Genomic DNA, 19,308 nt, shown 5'->3' with positions numbered 1-19,308 from the left:
AGCTAGTGGAGAATAATTATCTAACTAGTTAGCCCACAGAAGAGATATCTGCAAATACAGATACAATTGATTTTTCCAGTGTAATTAATGACTGTAAAATCTCAGTTACATGAATAACAGTACTGCCAAATTGTTTGTAGACCTTGCATTTGTGTTGGCATTACTATTCGGTTTATTATTTTCTCTCTTCTTGTCTTTTTAACTCTTATGCCTCACACTGAGTCGACTGCACCTTCAATTTTGTTGTTCCTATGTAAAAGTGACAATGACAATAAAGATCTATCTAAAATCTATTAGCTATTTCTTTTGTATTAACCTTTTTGTTATTTTTTTTTTTACATATTAAACAAATTTAATCTTCTATTTAAAAACTGTTGAGGCTTCCCTTAACACATGATAGTGATTAATCCTAGCAAACCCTGCAATTAAATACGTAATTGTTTTAAGTGTAATGATAATGTGTTCATATATGTAACGAAAGCCATCAGAAACTTTTTTCCTTTGATCATTTCTTTTATAACTATATAACATTCTAAATATATGAGCGAGTAATTGTTTAATTGGGCATTTTTCTCACATGACTTTCTGCTCATTGTCTAGAAACCATCTTGGTATATCAGTACTGTTCTTAAAGACAAAATATTGAAGTTGCTTGATTTCTTTAGCAAATTTTGTGCACTTACATACATATATAATTTTCATTAACTTGCTGTTTTTAGATAGTTTACATTATAATGTATTATGTAATCTTAGTATAAACCATTTGTTTATTTTGCCAAAAGTAGTAGATTTTTGCTGGCTAACCTTAAATTAATTACTTTTGAAACTCAATGAGAAACAAAATATTGTTTATTAGTAATGACTTTTAATGCAAGGAAATTAACAGCTTTGCTCTTTTTTTATTAGAGTAACAAGATCTGTCTTTTTTGCATTATTTTAGGGGGAAATGTAATATTGCCCATTTTTCTGATATTTTTGCTGCAAGAGAGTTTAAAGCCAGAATTGACTCATTTTTCTATATATTGGGATATAATCCTGAGACAAGGTAAGAAACAAGTGTAAACATTCATGTTTCTAAGTAGATGTTGAGAACTTCTTTCTACTGATCTGTTTCCTTTTATTTTTCTCTTCTTAGTGTCAAATCAAAATGTAAGCTTTGTGATGTGGTTTTCCAATAATGTAACTTAGCATAATTAAGATTTGTTATTCTGATGAGACCCAGGTAGATGTAAGTACAGTTGTGACATTTTGTGTTTTTTGATCATAATTCTAATCTTGATCTTGGGAAAACTACTGTGGCTTCTGGTTTTTGTACCATTTCTCTCTTAACCATTTTAACTAAAGGCATTACCTTTAAAAAGTAAAATATGCAGTAACTGATTGATGATAATCCCTGGATAAGAAACAAGGAGCTTGAAATTTGCTCTGTTTACATCTCAGTGTACCATTATACTAAATATTGTTAAGAAAAATAAACTAAATAAATAGCATTTTGCAGAGAAGGAGACATTGTTTTTCACACAGACTTGCAGGACACAATTGAGCTAAACTCATTTTAAAAGACAAGGCTGTTTTTAAATATAAAATTTTTAGAAGGGTCATCTGAGAATTCAGATATTTCATATTAAAGACCTATATTTATTTACATTCTTGTTTATATACGTGTAACTAGCAAGGATTAATGCAAGGTTTGCCTAATTAAATAACCATTAAACTCTCATATCTTCTTCAGGTTTTTTCACTGATGGTAAAAAATTTTTCTATAAATTTTCTGTTTCTTTTTCTTCCTTTTTATCCATGATCCTTTGTCCTAGCTTGGGCTAGATTTATAGTTTACAAGGTCAAATGTTGATTTGTTTGTACAGGGACAAATGCAGAGGCCTGCATTGTATGATATGCTTCTGATTCATGTGGTGTTGCTTGATGGGTATATGTGAAAGGTGCAGCTCATGAATGAATGTGACAAAAGTGCTTCTTAACGACACTTTTAACAAAACATCTTGGGACTTCTCAGGCTGTCTGTCTTCCTACTATCTGCCTGGATTGGCCATCAATGACTTGTGTTTTTATTAGATAATTAGTTTTTCTCTATCCTTAATAGTAGTTGTAAGCTGCTTCTTCTATATATTACAATTTTCTTGTGTAATTAACTTTATAGTTTGCCGCTAATCTCGCACCCACTTGTTTTGTTGGGAAGGGGATGTCTGATCATGTGTTTTAGATTAGTGTTTATAAATTCAGTCATGGTGTCCCATTTTTCTCCCAACCACCTTTTGCTTTTAAATGGACTCCAACCTTAATTTAATAAACTACTTTTTCCAAGTTTATCCATTTTGGTGTCAATCCAAACATTACATAACTGAGTTTACTTGTTTTTATTGGAATGTAACAAACACTTGTATATTTACAGTGGGGTAATGTAGAGTTTTTATTTTATTTTTTTAATCTTAATTTTTAAGATGTTAATCATCATCATGATTTGTATTATTTTTTGGGTGTTTATGTAGTGTTTTTCGGATTTTAAGGTTCTTCGGCTGTTCCTGATGTTTAATGGTTATTTCGGCTATTATTTGCTACAGCACTCTAATGGGTATGACACCAAAATAATTGTAGCCTTTTGGCATTCAGTTTCATTTTGCCCTGTTATTTACTATATTTGTCATTAATCGTCATAATCGCGATAAAATATAGGGAGCTACTTTTCCTCCATAGGAAAAATAATGTGAGTTAATAAGAAAATACAACCAAAAGTTAAGCATTTGAAGCTATGTCAAAAATACTAATATTTTAAAATTTCTTATAAATGTAAATCTCATACTACTGTGCTTTACTGAATGCAAAATAAGATGAGAAAAAAGTCCTAATTAAAGAATGGCATCACTTAAGAGGTAAAATGATTCACTGATTGTGAAAACTGCCTGGAACAAAAAAAACAAAACAAAAACCACTGCCTTGGTGGGCCCCCATGACTGAATTTGACAACCACTGTTCAGAACTATGAATTTATGTTAAAGCTTTAATAAACTGTCAGATATTTAATTGATTATGTGTTAGTAGTAAACTTATTTTATTTAGTAAAACATTCAAGCACCTTGAATAATCAACTGTTAATTCAGCTGAAAAGTAAAAGTCACTAGAAAGTCTTGCAGTCTGTATCCAACTTACACAGTCATGAAAGTGTTATGCTTTTCCTGCTGTTATGTACTGTGACATATATCCCTTTGGTGAGTTACCATATTTTCACAGTAAATGAGTTTGTTTGAACATATTAGATTTAGGAGAATACAGAGACTTAGCCTCAGCAACCTCTAAATCACATTCTTTCCCAAAATCTCCTTTGACAAAAGCTGTTCCATTTTTCATGTCCATTACTGCTTTGTCATGGCTAGGTCTTTTAGCCCTCTTCTGTCTGTCTCCAAGTTATTTGGTTGTGTCCCATAGGTCTCAAAGTGTTTGCAGTGTTGGGATTTAATTTTAATATAGCAGACAGGACTGAGTTTGGTTCTATGCTGAAGCAGCATAAAATGATTTGATAATGTGGTAGAAATCAAACATTAATTAAAGAACAAAGCTTCTCCTGTACCAGGACAAGTTTGAAAAAATCTCTTTAAGCCAGTAATCAGGCTGGACAAACTTTGTTCGTCTGTGTCCTTTATTTACCCTTGCAGCTCCATGCTGAAGAGGGAGCATCCATCACAGCAGCCTGTTATAGCATGATCAGAATGGTTAGAGAAATAATGGCAGAGGTCTATTTTTATAACAAAATGAATCTGCATAACAGTGCTGAATTATTACTTACATATCGTACTCTGATTGGTTAAAAGACGTGAGATGCTTTAGCATACAGCACAAACAACCTAAAATAAAAGGCTTAATATCTCTTGAGATTCAATCCTTGTTCTGTTATGAAAACTCTCCATGTGTCAACTAGCAAGTCTTACTAGGTCCGTGGAAGAACATTACATCAGCCATTTTCTTGAACCATTCCCCTGGAACATTCTGCTTGTTTACTCAACCATTTCAGCAGTCCTTTAATGACATTTTAAAACAAATGCTTTTATCTTTCAATGTGCACTGCAAACCAAAGTAATTTATCTATGGTTACCTCTAAATTGTTCTGTCACAGTAATTATTTGGTTTGAACTGAGAACCTCCAAGAAACAATATGGGATGGGGAAGGCTATTTTGAGATGTTTACAATAATTCATTTGTACAATTAAATTTGTTTATATTTTCTAATTTTGTGTTAAAATACCAGATGATAAAGATTTATGTAGAAAAATTTGGAACATCAAAAATTGACTGATATATGAGACTCTCCAGGGAAATATTGAACATGTGGCTACTCTTTCTTGTTTAGTTTTCTTTCCTTTATGGTGCCTAATATGGTAACACTAAAATACCACAAGTGTATTTTATTCTTGTTAAAGTCCAAATGCCATAATCCTGGAACAATGTCTTGTTGCTCACTTTGCCTTGTATCACACTCTGTTTGCGTGGCACTTGTATCAAGAGGCATTTTAAGTAACTAACAACACCAATAAGAAACATTTTTTCCTTTTTTATTTTGTGTGTGTGTTATAACGTTTTCCTGAAGTTCTGTGATTTGTTGTTTTAATTGTTTATTTTGGGGTTGTTTTTTTTTTTTTTCTATGTTTGACTTATGGTGATTCCTACCTTGTCAGCTCTGTAGCTGCTTGACTTTGTGAACAAAGACAAAAAAAACACAGCTGCATTTTAAATTTGAAACTTCCTGTTTAACTGAGAGGTTAACTTGCAATGAAAGAAATTAATAAGGGAAAGGAATAATGAAGAATGCAAGAGGTCCTGTAGAATGTTTGATTGCCTTGGCACATGCTATTCGATGCTTTGCATGTCTGAATAAAATAAAGAGTTGTGACTTTGTCATGTCTATTTGATTTGTGCACGTTTTGAGTTATCACCAAGTGATGGTGTAAATAGGGTAGTACTACTTCAAGAAGCTATATGAAAAAAATTGTGAGTGGTCTCCCCTAGACTTTCTCGTACACTCAGATATGTGGATGGATATTTGAGGAGTAAACCATAAGACAATGATTATATTTTTATATTATGTACGTTAAAGACCCATTAACAACAGATCAAATTAATAATACAAACAATTATTATAAAAGTAAAGATGAATAAATCAGACTCTGCAGCTGCATGAATAAAAGGTAAAGTACCATTACTGGTTAGCAGAAATATCCCAAAAGTTGATAGAAATCTACGTTTTGTACTTGTATGCAAAATTTGGTTGACCTAAGTGAAAGTGTACTCAGATTATCATGTTTATACACACACACACACACACACACACACACAATTCCAAAAATGGTGTTTTCGGACTCAGGGAGGTCTAAAATGTCGAGATTCATTAAATTTTGGATTTGAATTTTTGGAGGATTCCAATACCTTCCCTATACTTCGTATACAAGAAAGTTAGGGAGGTCTAAAACGTAAAGATTCATCAAAATCTCGGTCAAATTTTTGGATGATTACAGAACTGTCCCTATACTTTGTATACGAGAAAGTAAAAAAGCAAATAAAAAAAAAAATCAGATTTCCACTTTAAGGGTAGACATAGAAAACTTGAAGAAAAATAAATGAATTAGGTTTAAGTAATTGAAATTGACTTTGCTGCCAGTGTGATTAGAATATACTGAGCTAAATAAAGAGTTATTATTTTTTATTAATGAAAGAGGAAGTGTGAAAGAAGCTACACACATTTTTTAATGCTACATTGAAGATTCTGAACACACTGATGTTAGATTCAAAAGGTTATGTTTGGCAAACACATCAGCACTTTTTAGTATGCCAAAGTAAAGGTTTTAAAATGCCTTCTAGTATGGTAAATGATCAGCTTGCAAATAACTTTAGTACGTTCATAATTGATGACAATATTACTTCTGCTGATAGTGCTTCTCAAGTTTCTGTAAAAACAAAGTAAACTTATGTCATCAATCATCACATTTACTACACTTCCAATAGAGGAGGCAGAGAATGCAGTACTTGTTGCTCGTGCTGCAGCTTTGAAAAAGAGGCATTTTTCTTGAATTAGAAGAGATACATCTGAAAGTCAAAAAACAGTTTGACAAGTCATAGCTAAAAGCCAAAACAAAAACAGCAGTTAGCTTCAGAGATAGCAATCTGCAGAATCCAATGCAAGATTTGAAGCTGTCAAAGACGCAATAATGCAGAGTGACTTGAATAATTGTAATGCTCTAAAAACATGCTTCAGAAGAAAGAAATCACTCCAGCAGGTCCAGGTGACTCAGGCAGTAGCACTACTTTGCACAGTAATAAAAATAAACTTGTAAGGCATTGCAGAATCAGGATGCACTTACTGAAGCAATATATAAAGAACAAGCATATAAGTTGCACTTGCCACGAATAAGTGTGCCAATATTTAAAGGTGACCAGATAGCCTATTCATTTTAAGTGCCTTCACATATAATGTGATAAGCATCTAATGTCATTATCACATCTGCTTGTCCACATGAAACAGCTTGGCTGCCAGTGAACCGATTTTATTGAAATTTCTCAAATTTAATTCTTCAAGGAAATTTGTCAGGGGGAGGTTCAGTTATCATTAAAATATCTTAATTAGAACAAACTGTACTATGCTGTCAAATTTAAGAACCTCCCATTGAAAAGCATTTCAAACTTATCTTACTTAAAACTGAGAAACTTTCTATGCAACACACTGCCAACTTGTATATTTTGCTCTTTTTATTTGTCTGACATTCGCACTTCACTGCGAAAAATTCCTTATACAAGTTAGTCAAATGCCGGGAAATGCACCTCTCTGATAAACCAGCTTGTCTTTCCTGCTTCTTTAGGTACGTTAACCCTAGAAGTACAAATTATGGAAAGTAGGAATTATGTAAGCACCATTCTGAAAGCACAGAGTGAACAAATATGCAATCAGTATCCATGTTACACTAAAAACAACCTCATGGCTGCATTATTTACAAATTATAATGACTAAATATTTTCTGACACTAACTATAGTTTATCAGCAAAGCTTCAGACCAGCTCTCCATCATGTTTTAAAGTAGCCAACAATTTTCCTTGAGACTGCAGCAGAGATTTTAAATCTCTAGCTGATATGTTTAAAAAAAAAAAAAATGTTTACACATTTTATCTATAATTAGTCATAGACCCTTAACAACTAACAAAAGGACATCAATCAATGCCATTTGTGCATCATTTGAATTGGACTCTTACATTTGTGAAAGCTATTTAGACACCACAAGCCTATTTCAGCTCTGTTTTTAACTAAATGACATTGTAAAGTGCCGTTAAGAAGAATGGATTTAATGTAGTTTACTAGCATGTGCAACTGTTTTCTGTTACCAATTTTATTTTTGTATGTGACTCACTGTTACAAAACTATTTAATAAACAAAAATGTGACACCAATGAAATAACTAAAAAAAACTGAAATGCTTCAACTTTTAAATTGGTTCACCAAGTCTGCGAAAACACCTGAATGTTAAACCTTGAACACATATCGTAACTTGTTTATTAATATATTTGTAGTTGCAGTGTGGAACAACTTTGACTGTCATCTAGATAGGTTACGGTATATTACCTGGAAATGTTTACCAGAGGGCAATCAGAAGGTCTTCTCAGAAGCTGTAGACACCTACAAGCATGCAAGAAGGCTACTTCACAAGTACTGTGGAAATGAGTTCCATAGAGCAAGCACATATATGAACAGTATATTAAATTGGCCTTGCATCAGGCTATATGATAGAGAAGCCTTTTCTTGCTAGCTGTTTGAATGCTGTGTCAGATGAAAAGTACAAGCATTAACAGTATGAACAGTATCTACTGTTTTTCCAAAGCTTCCCATCCATTTGCATGATGATTGGAGAAATGTAGTCATAAAACTGAAAATGGAAAGGAAGATGGAAGAACATCCTAGATCAACAGGCTAAAATAGTATATACAGGTGCTGGTCATAAAATTAGAATATCATGACAAAGTTGATTTATTTCAGTAATTCCATTCAAAAAGTGAAACTTGTATATTAGATTCATTCATTACACACAGACTGATGTATTTCAAATGTTTATTTCTTTTAATGTTGATGATTATAACTGACAACTAATGAAAGTCCCAAATTCAGTATCTCGGAAAATTAGAATATCAATTAAGACCAATGCAAAAAAGGATTTTTAGAAATGTTGGCCAACTGAAAGGTATGAACATGAAAAGTATGAGCATGTACAGCACTCAATATTTAGTTGGGGCTCCTTTGGCCTGGATTACTGCAGGAATGCGGCATGGCATGGAGTCGATCAGTCTGTGGCACTGCTCAGGTGTTATGAGAGCCCATGTTGCTCTGATAGTGGCCTTCAGCTCTTCTGAATTGTTGGGTCTGGCGTATTGCATCTTCCTCTTCACAATACCCCATAGATTTTCTATGGGGTTAAGGTCAGGCGAGTTTGCTGGCCAATCAAGAACAGGGATACCATGGTCCTTAAACCAGGTACTGGTAGCTTTGGCACTGTGTGCAGGTGCCAGGTTCTGTTGGAAAATGAAATCTGCATCTCCATAAAGTTCGTCAGCAGCAGGAAGCATGAAGTGCTCTAAAACTTCCTGGTAGACGGCTGCGTTGACCTTGGACCTCAGAAAACACAATGGACCAACACCAGCAGATGACATGGCATCCCAAACCATCACTGACTTTGGAAACTTTACACTGGACCTCAAGCAACGTGGATTCTGTGCCTCTCCTCTCTTCCTCCAGACTCTGGGACCTTGATTTCCAAAGGAAATGCAAAATTTACTTTCATAAGAGAACATAACTTTGGACCACTCAGCAGCAGTCCAGTCCTTTTTGTCTTTAGCCCAGGCGAGACGCATCTGACGCTGTCTCTTGTTCAAGAGTGGCTTGACACAAGGAATGTGACAGCTGAAACCCATGTCTTGCATACGTCTGTGCGTGGTGGTTCTTGAAGCACTGACTCCAGCTGCAGTCCACTCTTTGTGAATCTCCCCTACATTTTTTAATGGGTTTTGTTTCACAATCCTCTCCAGGGTGCGGTTATCCCTATTGCTTGTACACTTTTTTCTACCACATCTTGTCCTTCCCTTCACCTCTCTATTAATGTGCTTGGACACAGAGCTCTGTGAACAGCCAGCCTCTTTAGCAATGACCTTTTGTGTCTTGCCCTCCTTGTGCAAGGTGTCAATGGTCGTCTTTTGGACAACTGTCAAGTCAGCAGTCTTTCCCATGATTGTGTAGCCTACAGAACTAGACTGAGAGACCATTTAAAGGCTTTTGCAGGTGTTTTGATTTCATTAGCTGATTAGAGTGTGGCACCAGGTGTCTTCAATATTGAACCTTTTCACAATATTCTAATTTTCCGAGATACTGAATTTGGGACTTTCATTAGTTGTCAGTTATAATCATCAAAATTAAAAGAAATAAACATTTGAAATACATCAGTCTGTGTGTAATGAATGAATCTAATATACAAGTTTCACTTTTTGAATGGAATTACTGAAGTAAATCAACTTTGTCATGATATTCTAATTTTATGACCAGCACCTGTATGTGCATGAAATCTGTACACTCATCAGAAGAATGGAAAAGATTGACAAAGGAAAGTCTCAAACTTAAATATGACCAGAGAAGTAGTTAGTAGCTTTGCTGTCATTACTGAAAAGGGACTCAAAACACCACAATCAAAAAGACATCAACAACTGTTTGTACATTAAATAAATCTTGTACATTGAAAGCCATGCCCTCATTGAAATAAGAAAACTACTAAATGAAGATTGAATTGATATTTTGAAATCCAAAGTTTTATGCTTCAGATGTCTTAAACATGGACACTTTAGTAAATATTGTGTAAGAAAGAATTAAATAGACTTTTGTTCTTATCTACACCCAGGCGTCTTTTATATTAAAAGACAATACATTTATGTCCACTACAGAAAAGAATTCCAGGAACACGGACACTTGGGCCTTTGATGATTGTGCATTAGCTGTGTCACCAGTCAAAGGTCTAAGAGTGAGAGGTATGTAGAAACATATGACTTTGTAAACACTGTCAGGACAGTTACAAGATCTTTAAAGATAGTTGAACCTTTACAGAAGAACAGCTCAAATTCTGTTTTGTAGAATCAATTTAACATTACAAAAATCCATGTTAAAATCAATGTTAATATTGTTGCATTAAGTCAAACTCAAAACACACCACACCTACCAAGTTTAGAGAGCTTTTTGAACAAAGAGTTCATTTGGTAGTTCCTCACGCTTTGAAACAAAGTGTGGAAAATTAATTTTTTCTCTAGCTTTACGTAATATAAGACATTGTTTTCCCATTGGTAGATGGAGGGTGGGTTATGTTTCTTCAAGATGAGTAAAGTAAGTTGACACATGAGCAATGTGGTATAGGATATCCTATCTTTCCCTTCTGGTCTAACTATCAGTAATTTTTTTCCCCTAGTAGGGAGTTATTTTAAATCTAGCACTATCTAAGAGAGAAGCAATTATTCTTCCTCTAAAACATCTAAATTAAGAAACCTCAAAACCTCTGAATACCTAATGACTTCCATGAATAGCGTTTTGGTCACCTGGAGCAACTGAGGGCAGCAGGTACAAATAAATCTTATCTCTGCTTATAAGCAGTTTTCATGCATTACATTCCGATGGAGTGATTACTGAGTGTAAGGTGTTTACTGAAAAATACAGTAAATTAATTCAGCTTCAGTCTACTGCTTTGCAGATTACCCTGCTATAGAAGATGTGAACTTCAACAATGGAGTCCTTGACTGGACTTAACAATACGATTACTTTGCTAATTACCAGATGGCAAAACTCAAGTCAGAAGCAGTTTGAAGAGTAAAACTGGCCTACATGGCACTTTAGAGTGAGCAGTAAAGACTGGTTTGTTTTTATCACGACTAAATGTTAGTGTTATGGCTAAGTAGAATAATCTTGTACAGTTCTGTGAAAGACTTGCCTTAAGCCCATGTCACATGAAGCAACTTCTTGTCATTGGGTATGCTGACTACATTAGTAGATCTTATTGCCGGACCATGTCAAGTTACACAACTGAAAAGCTGGGTATGTCACATTTAGCAACTTCCTGCTGACCTTCCAGCACAGCTATGCTCACCCTTTTATTGACAACCAGTGATGTGCTGTCTGACTGAGCCAATGTTGTACAAAGGGTTAACAGGTACAGTGAGTTCAGCTTCAATCTCTGCCCCCTTTTTTTTTTTTTTTTTAATTTGTTGTGGTGTGTAAAATATTAGACAGACCTGCTTCTGTTCTGTTTATGTCCAAACCATCTGTGTTCCTTATCCCTCATCACTGCGTTACATGCATTGAAGTCCTGTATGAACATTCATGTATTGTCATCTGTCATGCACACAAGCCTGCCACTAAGACTAAGTTTGGAGTCAGAGTGTGTTGTGCTGCATATCACATTATGCAAATGACTTTATGCAACCATAGTGCCTACTGCCTCCAACTCTCTAAGAGTTTGAAAATAAAGGCTATGACTGAACATCACTGGGAAAGTCATCAAATGTCACATGGCCTTTAGTTGTACCATAGCACAGGTATTTTCTTCTATTACAGTAAAGGACTTACAAATATGTCCAGGCACTAACCCACATTAAACCGCATAAGAGCAACTCTTGTCTATTAAACTGGGTTGAAGGTAGCCTTTGACTAGTTCAGATTCAGGGCTGATGACTTCTGATTGATGTTGCGTCTGTCCGCCATGGTGGTCTTGTCCTGTGTTAGTTAGTTCTAATACTTTTAAAATGTTAGTTTATTCAAGTATTTGTTAATGTTTTTAGGAGTGGAGTGTTGTGGCTCTGTGGCTAAGGATCTGTGCTGGCATCTGGAAGGTTGCTAGTTCAAATCCCATTACTGTCACAAGAGATCCTACACTACTGGGCCCCTTGAGCAATGCCCTTAACCTGAAAATTGCTCCAGGGTCAATTGTATGACGACTTACTCAGTGTTCTGGCCCCCAAAGGTCAAGCAAAAAGACAGTTTCCCCTTGGAGATTAATCTCTCTATTATATTAAAAAAAAAAAAAAAAAAAAGTTTTCCATCGTGTCCATGTTACTCAGCCTTGACCACTCACTACCACACGTCTCACTCAGTCATTACTTGTACTGAGCGCATCCTCTCTTAATACCATCCTATGACGCTCTCAGTGGTAACTCGCCCTTCAATGCAAGCAAGTTATCTATTCAAGAACATTGAATTTTACATTGCAATAGAAAAAGGGCGGCAAGAGCTGATAATGAACGTTGTAAAAAAGAAAATGAAAAAAAAGAGCTGCATATAATAAAAATCAAGAACAAGGAATTGTCCAGTAAACCGGGGGAAAAAAAAAAGAAAAATATCCTGAACAATATGTGAACAGAAATGCAAAAAAGCAATGTTTTTTAGAATGTAAGTCAGAGGATTAAGTAATTCATAATGTTTTTGACAAACTATTAATTTTTTATTTAATTTTTATTATGTTTTACTTTTTTTACTTCTACTTTTACTTTTTACTACGTTTTATTATTCACTTGTATTTAAAATAGACAGTTGTAGTAAAGTACACAAGTAACTGATTTTCTATCTATAATATCTAAGGACTAAACCATCTTCCTCGCACACCCCACATACTCTTCTATATAACCTCTCTTTAAATACAATCTCTTTCTCTAACAAAGGAGCACCCCGATGCTATTCGAGTGGCTCAGCCTTGAGATAGTGGGCATCCAGCACTTGCCCCACGGGGACTGGTGAGCTGAGCGAGCGGGGGTGGAGGCCCCTAATAAAGTATATTTAAAAAAAAAAATCTAAATATTGCCAAATTAGTGCATATTTGGCTGACCTTAAATCAAACTTAAGAGTTAAGGCAGGCCAGCTTAGCCATACTAGAAATTTAAGATGTTGACCCAGATGTAGATGAAATGGATGTTAGAAATGTGAACCTCTGTTGTTATATTAAAACTTGAAGTACATTATAAATAATGCTCTGGTAATGGTCAAGATTTTAAAGGAGACTGAAATAAGTTTAGAATAATCGTAAATCCTAATACATAAAACAAAATGCCTTCAAACAAGATAATGATAAGATGGCTGTACACAGTCAAATAAACTGATTGTTATGTACGTTATTCTTAATGGAGCTGTCTTCATCCCTTCTCAGTATTAGATATCCACTTAAATGTTGTCCTTTATATGTACTGCATATGAACAAATATGAGCAAACTTGTAGTATTTTTGTAGGTCACAGAAGCCACATTTAATGAACCGTCAATGGCAGAACCACTTCTGGCAGTGTGTCGAGTTTTTTTTCTCAGCAGTAATAACTGACATACCCACTACAAATGTGCGTAGCCTGAGGGATTTTCTATATTCAGTAGGGTTGCTCCGATCAGTTTTTCTTTAAGGCCAGTGCCGATTTCATGTTTCTTGATCACCTGATTCAGATCCCCCCTTAAAAATCATTTTACACTAATCTCATGCATAACCAGGCAAATAGAAGCATTATGGCTTGTATTAAAGTGTACTTTTATAATTAAACTATAGACCAGAGGTGTTAGTGGGAGGTTAGGAGCATGTGCTGATGCAGCGCATTGCCGCACCCACCACATGACGAACCAACTCAGGATCCCAGATTAGGACCCAAGAGCAGCCATGCAATGGGTGACACCTCAGCACTACACAAGTTCAGATGGAGTGGAACTAGTGTGAGATTTTCATGGTGGCTGGAGTGCCAATTCTGCCACCAACCCCTAAGTTTTTCCCTGCAGGTTGGAGGGCCTACATGCAGGGCTGGATGCAGAGGTGGTAACTGTTTATTTTTTACTAACAAAATGAAATTCTATAGGCTATTGTTCAGTGACTATAAAATATTAAAGTAAATAGAATTTCCTTAAAATACATACTTTAACTAATACATATGGCAAAAATAAAACGCTTCTCTTTAATTACAAGCTGTCCTATTGTTCAATTTTATTCTGTAATGTACCTATCTGAAACAAGGCTTAATTAAAAAAAATTAGCTTTCACCATTTCTCTTAACGACAAAAATATATATTTGTATGTACCTGTATATTCTCACGCAATCAATTAAATGATATTGGCAATTAAATGCTGCCAAAATTTAAATATATAAGCACTTATATGTTTGTCTTTAGATATACTTATGCCCATTAGCGTTAACTTTTGTATGTGTGCTAGAGTTGTACACTTTGTTCTAGGGCTGTTAGAATGAACATCACTATTCAAATACAATAAACTTTCTTATTCGAAGGAAAATGCTGGCATTTGATTGTAAGAGAACAGTTTTTTTTTTCTTTTATATTTTGCATGTGTTTCACATCACTTTCATGATCACCGTTTTTACTATTTTTAATCGTTAGTTTGGACAAATTTTTCTACTGCACCACTCTTCTTTTTGGTTAACATGTGTATACTAAGAACACTTTCTAAGGCCTTGTCAAGCACCCTAGTAGCATTGTTTTGCTCCTAATCCTGTTCCATTTCACTCGTGAACCTTAGATTTCTAATTTGCTGTTGTAAAACATTTATGCCTTCATTCTAGCAAATAAAAGCTAATTCCTTTTTCATGAAACATTGAGAAATAACTGCCATTTTTCTGTTGTTATTATTTTAACTGCTTTCAAATCCCCATTTTAAACGGCATTTTCAGTGTCAGGAAAGCATACTTGGCTGATGGGTTAACACAATTCTTAAAACAAAGGCAAAATGAAAAATTAGGTTTACATGGGTTATACTTTTGCTGAATCTGAAAAGTGTGAAAAGACTCGCATTTAGTTTAATCCTGTTATTTTTTGACTGGTGCACTGCTCTGCAAACTTATTAAATTAGACTGCTCTGCACACTTGATCTACTGTCTACTTTTTTTTTTGGAACTATAACCTATGCTGCTTGTGATTTCTTTTTTTAACTTTTGCTGTGTATTTGTTTTTTGTTTTTTTTTTACTCAATAGCAGCATTTTTATGTTGCTGTTAATGAAAGTGTATGCCAAATGAAAAAATATAATCAGAAGGGAATATTTAAAGGTCATTACAGCACAACAGTTAAGACTTTTAGCTAGGGATGTCATGATACCAGCATTTTTGTTTTCAGTACAAGTACCAGTGAATTTTCATGACACTCGATAACACTGCAAAAAAAATTAATTTCAATTGCTCTTTATTAAAGTACCTCCATTATTGAAGTGATTTGATTTTGTCAGGGCGAGTTGATTGTTGGACTTAGTTTCTGATTGGTATTCATAATTTTTCAGCATGTTAACATTTTTATTTATTTATTTTTGGTTAATAGTCATTTGTTTATTTTTCAACCACTTATCTGGGACTGGGTTTCAGGGGCAACAGTCTTAGCAGTGAGGCTGATCCATCCCTATCCCCAGCCTCACTTGCCGTCTTATACTGTGGCAATACCAAGGCATTCCCAAGCTATCTGGGAGATATGATGCTCATAGTGATGATTACTTTGGAGCATTTTGTTCTGGACTCTAGTGTATCCCCGTTTTTTATGCATATCATGAAAACTGTATACACAAGCACTCTAACAGAGGTGTCCTATCTTAAATTGTACTACAAAATTTTGGAAAACTGTGTAAACAGAGTTGTGTGTGATTCATGTACAAACAGAATGCTCAGCTGAGTGATGGATATTGAGTGTATGTGTGAGTGAGTGAGTGCTCTTTAAGTTACGAAGGAACTTATATTGGTAGATAGCACATTATTTGTCCCTTTGGGGAAATGTAGCTTTTTACAGAAGCGCAATTAATAAATATAACACAGTAATTCCCACTCTTGAATATATACCAGAATAACTAAAAAGAAAGAAAATTTCCGACATGGCTAAAGATGAAAACAGTCACAGTGAGGCATTATAAAAGCAAAAAAAGTCAAAAGCTAAAGTGTAGAAGGATAAAAATGTTTCAGTAAATTCTGGAAAAGCAAAACATACACTGAAGAAATATCTTTTGCATCCTGTTACTTTGAAACTTTAATTTTTATTGAACACTTTGATAGGAAACAGAGGAGAGGCACGAAAATGTAGTGCTTAGCGTGGTAACTCATAAGACTTGCATTCAGGTCCTGGTCCGTGTATGCGTGCAGTTTGCATGTTGTTGTTTTGTGGGCATTCTTTTGGAATGTGATTTTTAAATTGTCACTGTAGAAGTAAGCATGGACTTTAGCTTTCCTTGTGGTGGAGTGGCATCCTATCCAGCACTGGTGCCTGCTTGCATCCAGTGCTGCTAGGACGGTTTCTGTCAGTGTGAGAATGTAATCAAAAATAGGACTTGGCACAAGAATGCATAGATAGATACATGAGCACGTTTCTTACGTTTAAATACATTCATCTTTTTACCTTCATATGAACTTCTGTCGCACAGAATTTGTCGTACTGATAAGCTATGCTTGATGAGTGTGTGGTGTCTATTCTGCCGAATTCTACCCGTTTCGCGTCGTGAACGAGCGGAGTCGTTCGTGTGCGCGCGTTCGCCTCTCATTTAGCGCGTGCCCGTCTGTCGAGGTCGCGGCACATGCTCAGTGCTCGCCGCCGAGCGGGGAACTTTGCACGCTCTACGTGAAGGCTGAGGTCACAGCACAAGCTCAGTGCAGGCTCTCCCGAGGTCTCCTCCACACTGCCTGCGCCACCATTTTGAGAATTAGAATAGAAACAGCGGAGTTTTTTTCCAATTTTGCCTTGACAGATAGGCAAACTGTAAGCACCAAAGAACGAAATCTTCACATCTGACATGGACGATTTCTTCAACCCGCGCAGGTAGGCATACCTTACCTAAATCCGCACTGGTGCTGAACACGTTTATCTTTATAAAATATTTATTATTAAGTCATATGCATGTCTGTATAGAACACAGCGCTGTTACAACTGCGATCTCTTCTCACCCTCGTCTTATTAGCGTAGATCAGCTGTAGCATTCGCAGCGCACGGATTGTCGCTAGGGATTTGTTTACCAAGTTTTTCCCCCCTTTTGCATGTCTCTGTAGTGCAAAATGCCAAGACTCCATTTTGCTGCGTTTCGTCGGGTTGCTAAGCGTCGGCCGCTGCGAGCATGCCTCGGTAGCGCGCCTCCAAGCTGCACATGATCCGTGCCAACTGTTGGGACGAAATGTCAAGAGATGTGGATGTTGAACCAGAGCGGTGCCGATGTGGCTATTAGGAAATGTTACGGCCTATAGGAGCTGTATTTATGTAATGTTTGGAGGGAGTGCTTCGCCTGCACCTCAATTGGCCGGATTTTGTGAGGGGCGGGATTTAGCAGGATCGCTAGCCCAATTAACTGGCTGCTTTTTAACTTTAATACGGCGACTCTTAAACATCATTTAGCCATGTTAATCTACATAACCCTAATTTTTACACAAACCCACCTTTTATATACTCGTATTTTACTGCATACGGTATGTTCAGCGTGGGTTAATTGTTCTCTGTAAAGCCATTTATAATTAAGGGACTTGATGAAATGTAAGATAATTACTGTTATGCGTATTTGTTTCCTTGCGCAGGTACACTAAGTGCATTCAACTGTTTTGGTACATTAAGATAAACAGTTTTATGACGGCAATGCTGTAATATATGCATCATGTGCAATCTCTGTTCTACCATATTTTTGAACCCTACACGGGGTCAGGTTCTGTCTTGTGCTCAGTACCAAGCAGTAAAAGTTGGGCTTATTTAAAAAGAAAAAAAAATGTATGCATTGTAATTGTAGTCGAGATTGTTTCAGTGATTGTTAATGACATTTGTTATAGTTTTAGTTATCTGTTACCTGTTTAATGGTCATTATCTAATGTGAGTTATACTAATACTAAAACATAGCCAAGTGTGTTTGTGTATATGTATGTATGTAAGTATGTATGTATATATGAGGGAGGGAGAGAGCTCATGATTGCTTATTCTGTTATGTCCTGTAAAATTAGATGAAAGAAAAGAACCCAACCCTGGTCAGTGCACTGCAATGGAAGATTGGTGTTCCTTTTTTTTGTTTTTGTTCATAAATGATGATTTTAACATACAGTAGTGTTTGAATTTGGCATTTTCATGTTGAATCTTCTAGAATGACACAGTTTTGTAGCAATAATTTTGCAGAACCTTTTGCTATATAATTTATAAGCACCACAATTAATATAGGTAGAAAAACAGAGTTTTGTAATGAAAAGAAAGACCAGGGATTGTTTCTATTTTGCGCCTGATGCTTGCTGGAATAAGGCCTCAGGTTCCCCACAACATGGATGGTCAGATGTTTGCTGAGATAGAGTTTTTGAGCTTCTCCACAACCTGTATGGGCCAGTGCTTGCTGCGATGAGGCTCTGCTTCCCCAGCTCTTTGCTCAGGACAAGCAGCCAGCTTCCAATCTGAAATGCAGGTTAGAGATTGTCACATTGCATGACTTTTCCATCAATCGTAGCCATTTAAAGGCAGTTGGTGGCACACTTTTGTGAAGCTGATCAACTAATGTGATGTAACCAATGACTGAGACTAGTCCATGACTCATTCTGAAAAAATTAAAACCTGTTTGGTTTTGTCGTTGTTTGGTGAGGCAGGCTGCATGTGCTGGAGTGCTTAAAACCAGTGAATGCTCATCTGGAAGTACAGTGGATAGAGTGTAACAACATGATTTTGAACTACTCAAATAGAAGAGAGGCTTGTCTGTCTGATGTCTCGTGTTTTAAGTACCATAACAGAATGGAAAAAAGAAGTAAAGGGCTGAGAGTGCTGCCGAACATTCCGCAGCTGTTAAGTTAACCCTTTGAACAGTGGTGGCACTGTCAGGCAGCATGCTATTGGTTGTCAGAAAAATGACAAGGGCTGCGATTTCCAATTGTGTAATTTGACATGGTGTAGTGATGAGGGCAGTGACTGCAGCTGTTAAATGTGACATACCCCACGACTAAAAGTCACATAATGTGATAACAGCTTTAGTGGCTGTGGTGGATTGTGCTGCAGAGAGAAAGCATAGAGGACATGTCTTATTTTGATGCCAGATATTATTTTAATTTGGCTATACTGCAGAAGTTTCTTACAGTACATGCACTTTGTTTATTGGCTTAAAATAATTACATGCTGAAAAGTAATATTGGTTTGATTGACAGTCTTGTACAGTCTCCTTCCTTTATGTGAAATAAACTGCTAAGAGAGTCAGCCACTGAAGGTTGAGAACTCAATCTTCTACAAATATTCAAGTACCTGCTGAAGAGACCCCAGTCATTTTTTCTCAAGGAGATATGCAGTATTTCGTT

General features: G+C 35.8%; 1 protein-coding gene across 5 annotated transcripts in view; it reads left to right on the top strand.

Annotated features, from left to right (window-relative positions):
• The window catches only part of rerea (arginine-glutamic acid dipeptide (RE) repeats a), a 365,998-nt gene that overhangs the window by 242,519 nt on the left and 104,171 nt on the right, over positions 1-19,308 (top strand). For 4 of the 5 annotated variants that reach the window (XM_028807869.2, XM_051931035.1, XM_051931032.1 and 1 more), the window contains exon 6: positions 941-1,045. In XM_028807869.2, the coding sequence (XP_028663702.1) occupies positions 941-1,045 (105 nt within the window). Of the gene's footprint in view, positions 1-940; positions 1,046-16,648; positions 16,832-19,308 lie in introns of those variants that run through there. The other variant, XM_051931036.1, reaches the window with a different exon arrangement.

The sequence above is a fragment of the Erpetoichthys calabaricus genome, chromosome 8, assembly GCF_900747795.2.
Source record: "Erpetoichthys calabaricus chromosome 8, fErpCal1.3, whole genome shotgun sequence".
Taxonomy (NCBI): domain Eukaryota; kingdom Metazoa; phylum Chordata; class Cladistia; order Polypteriformes; family Polypteridae; genus Erpetoichthys; species Erpetoichthys calabaricus.
This window is presented reverse-complemented; position numbering and strand designations above follow the sequence as displayed.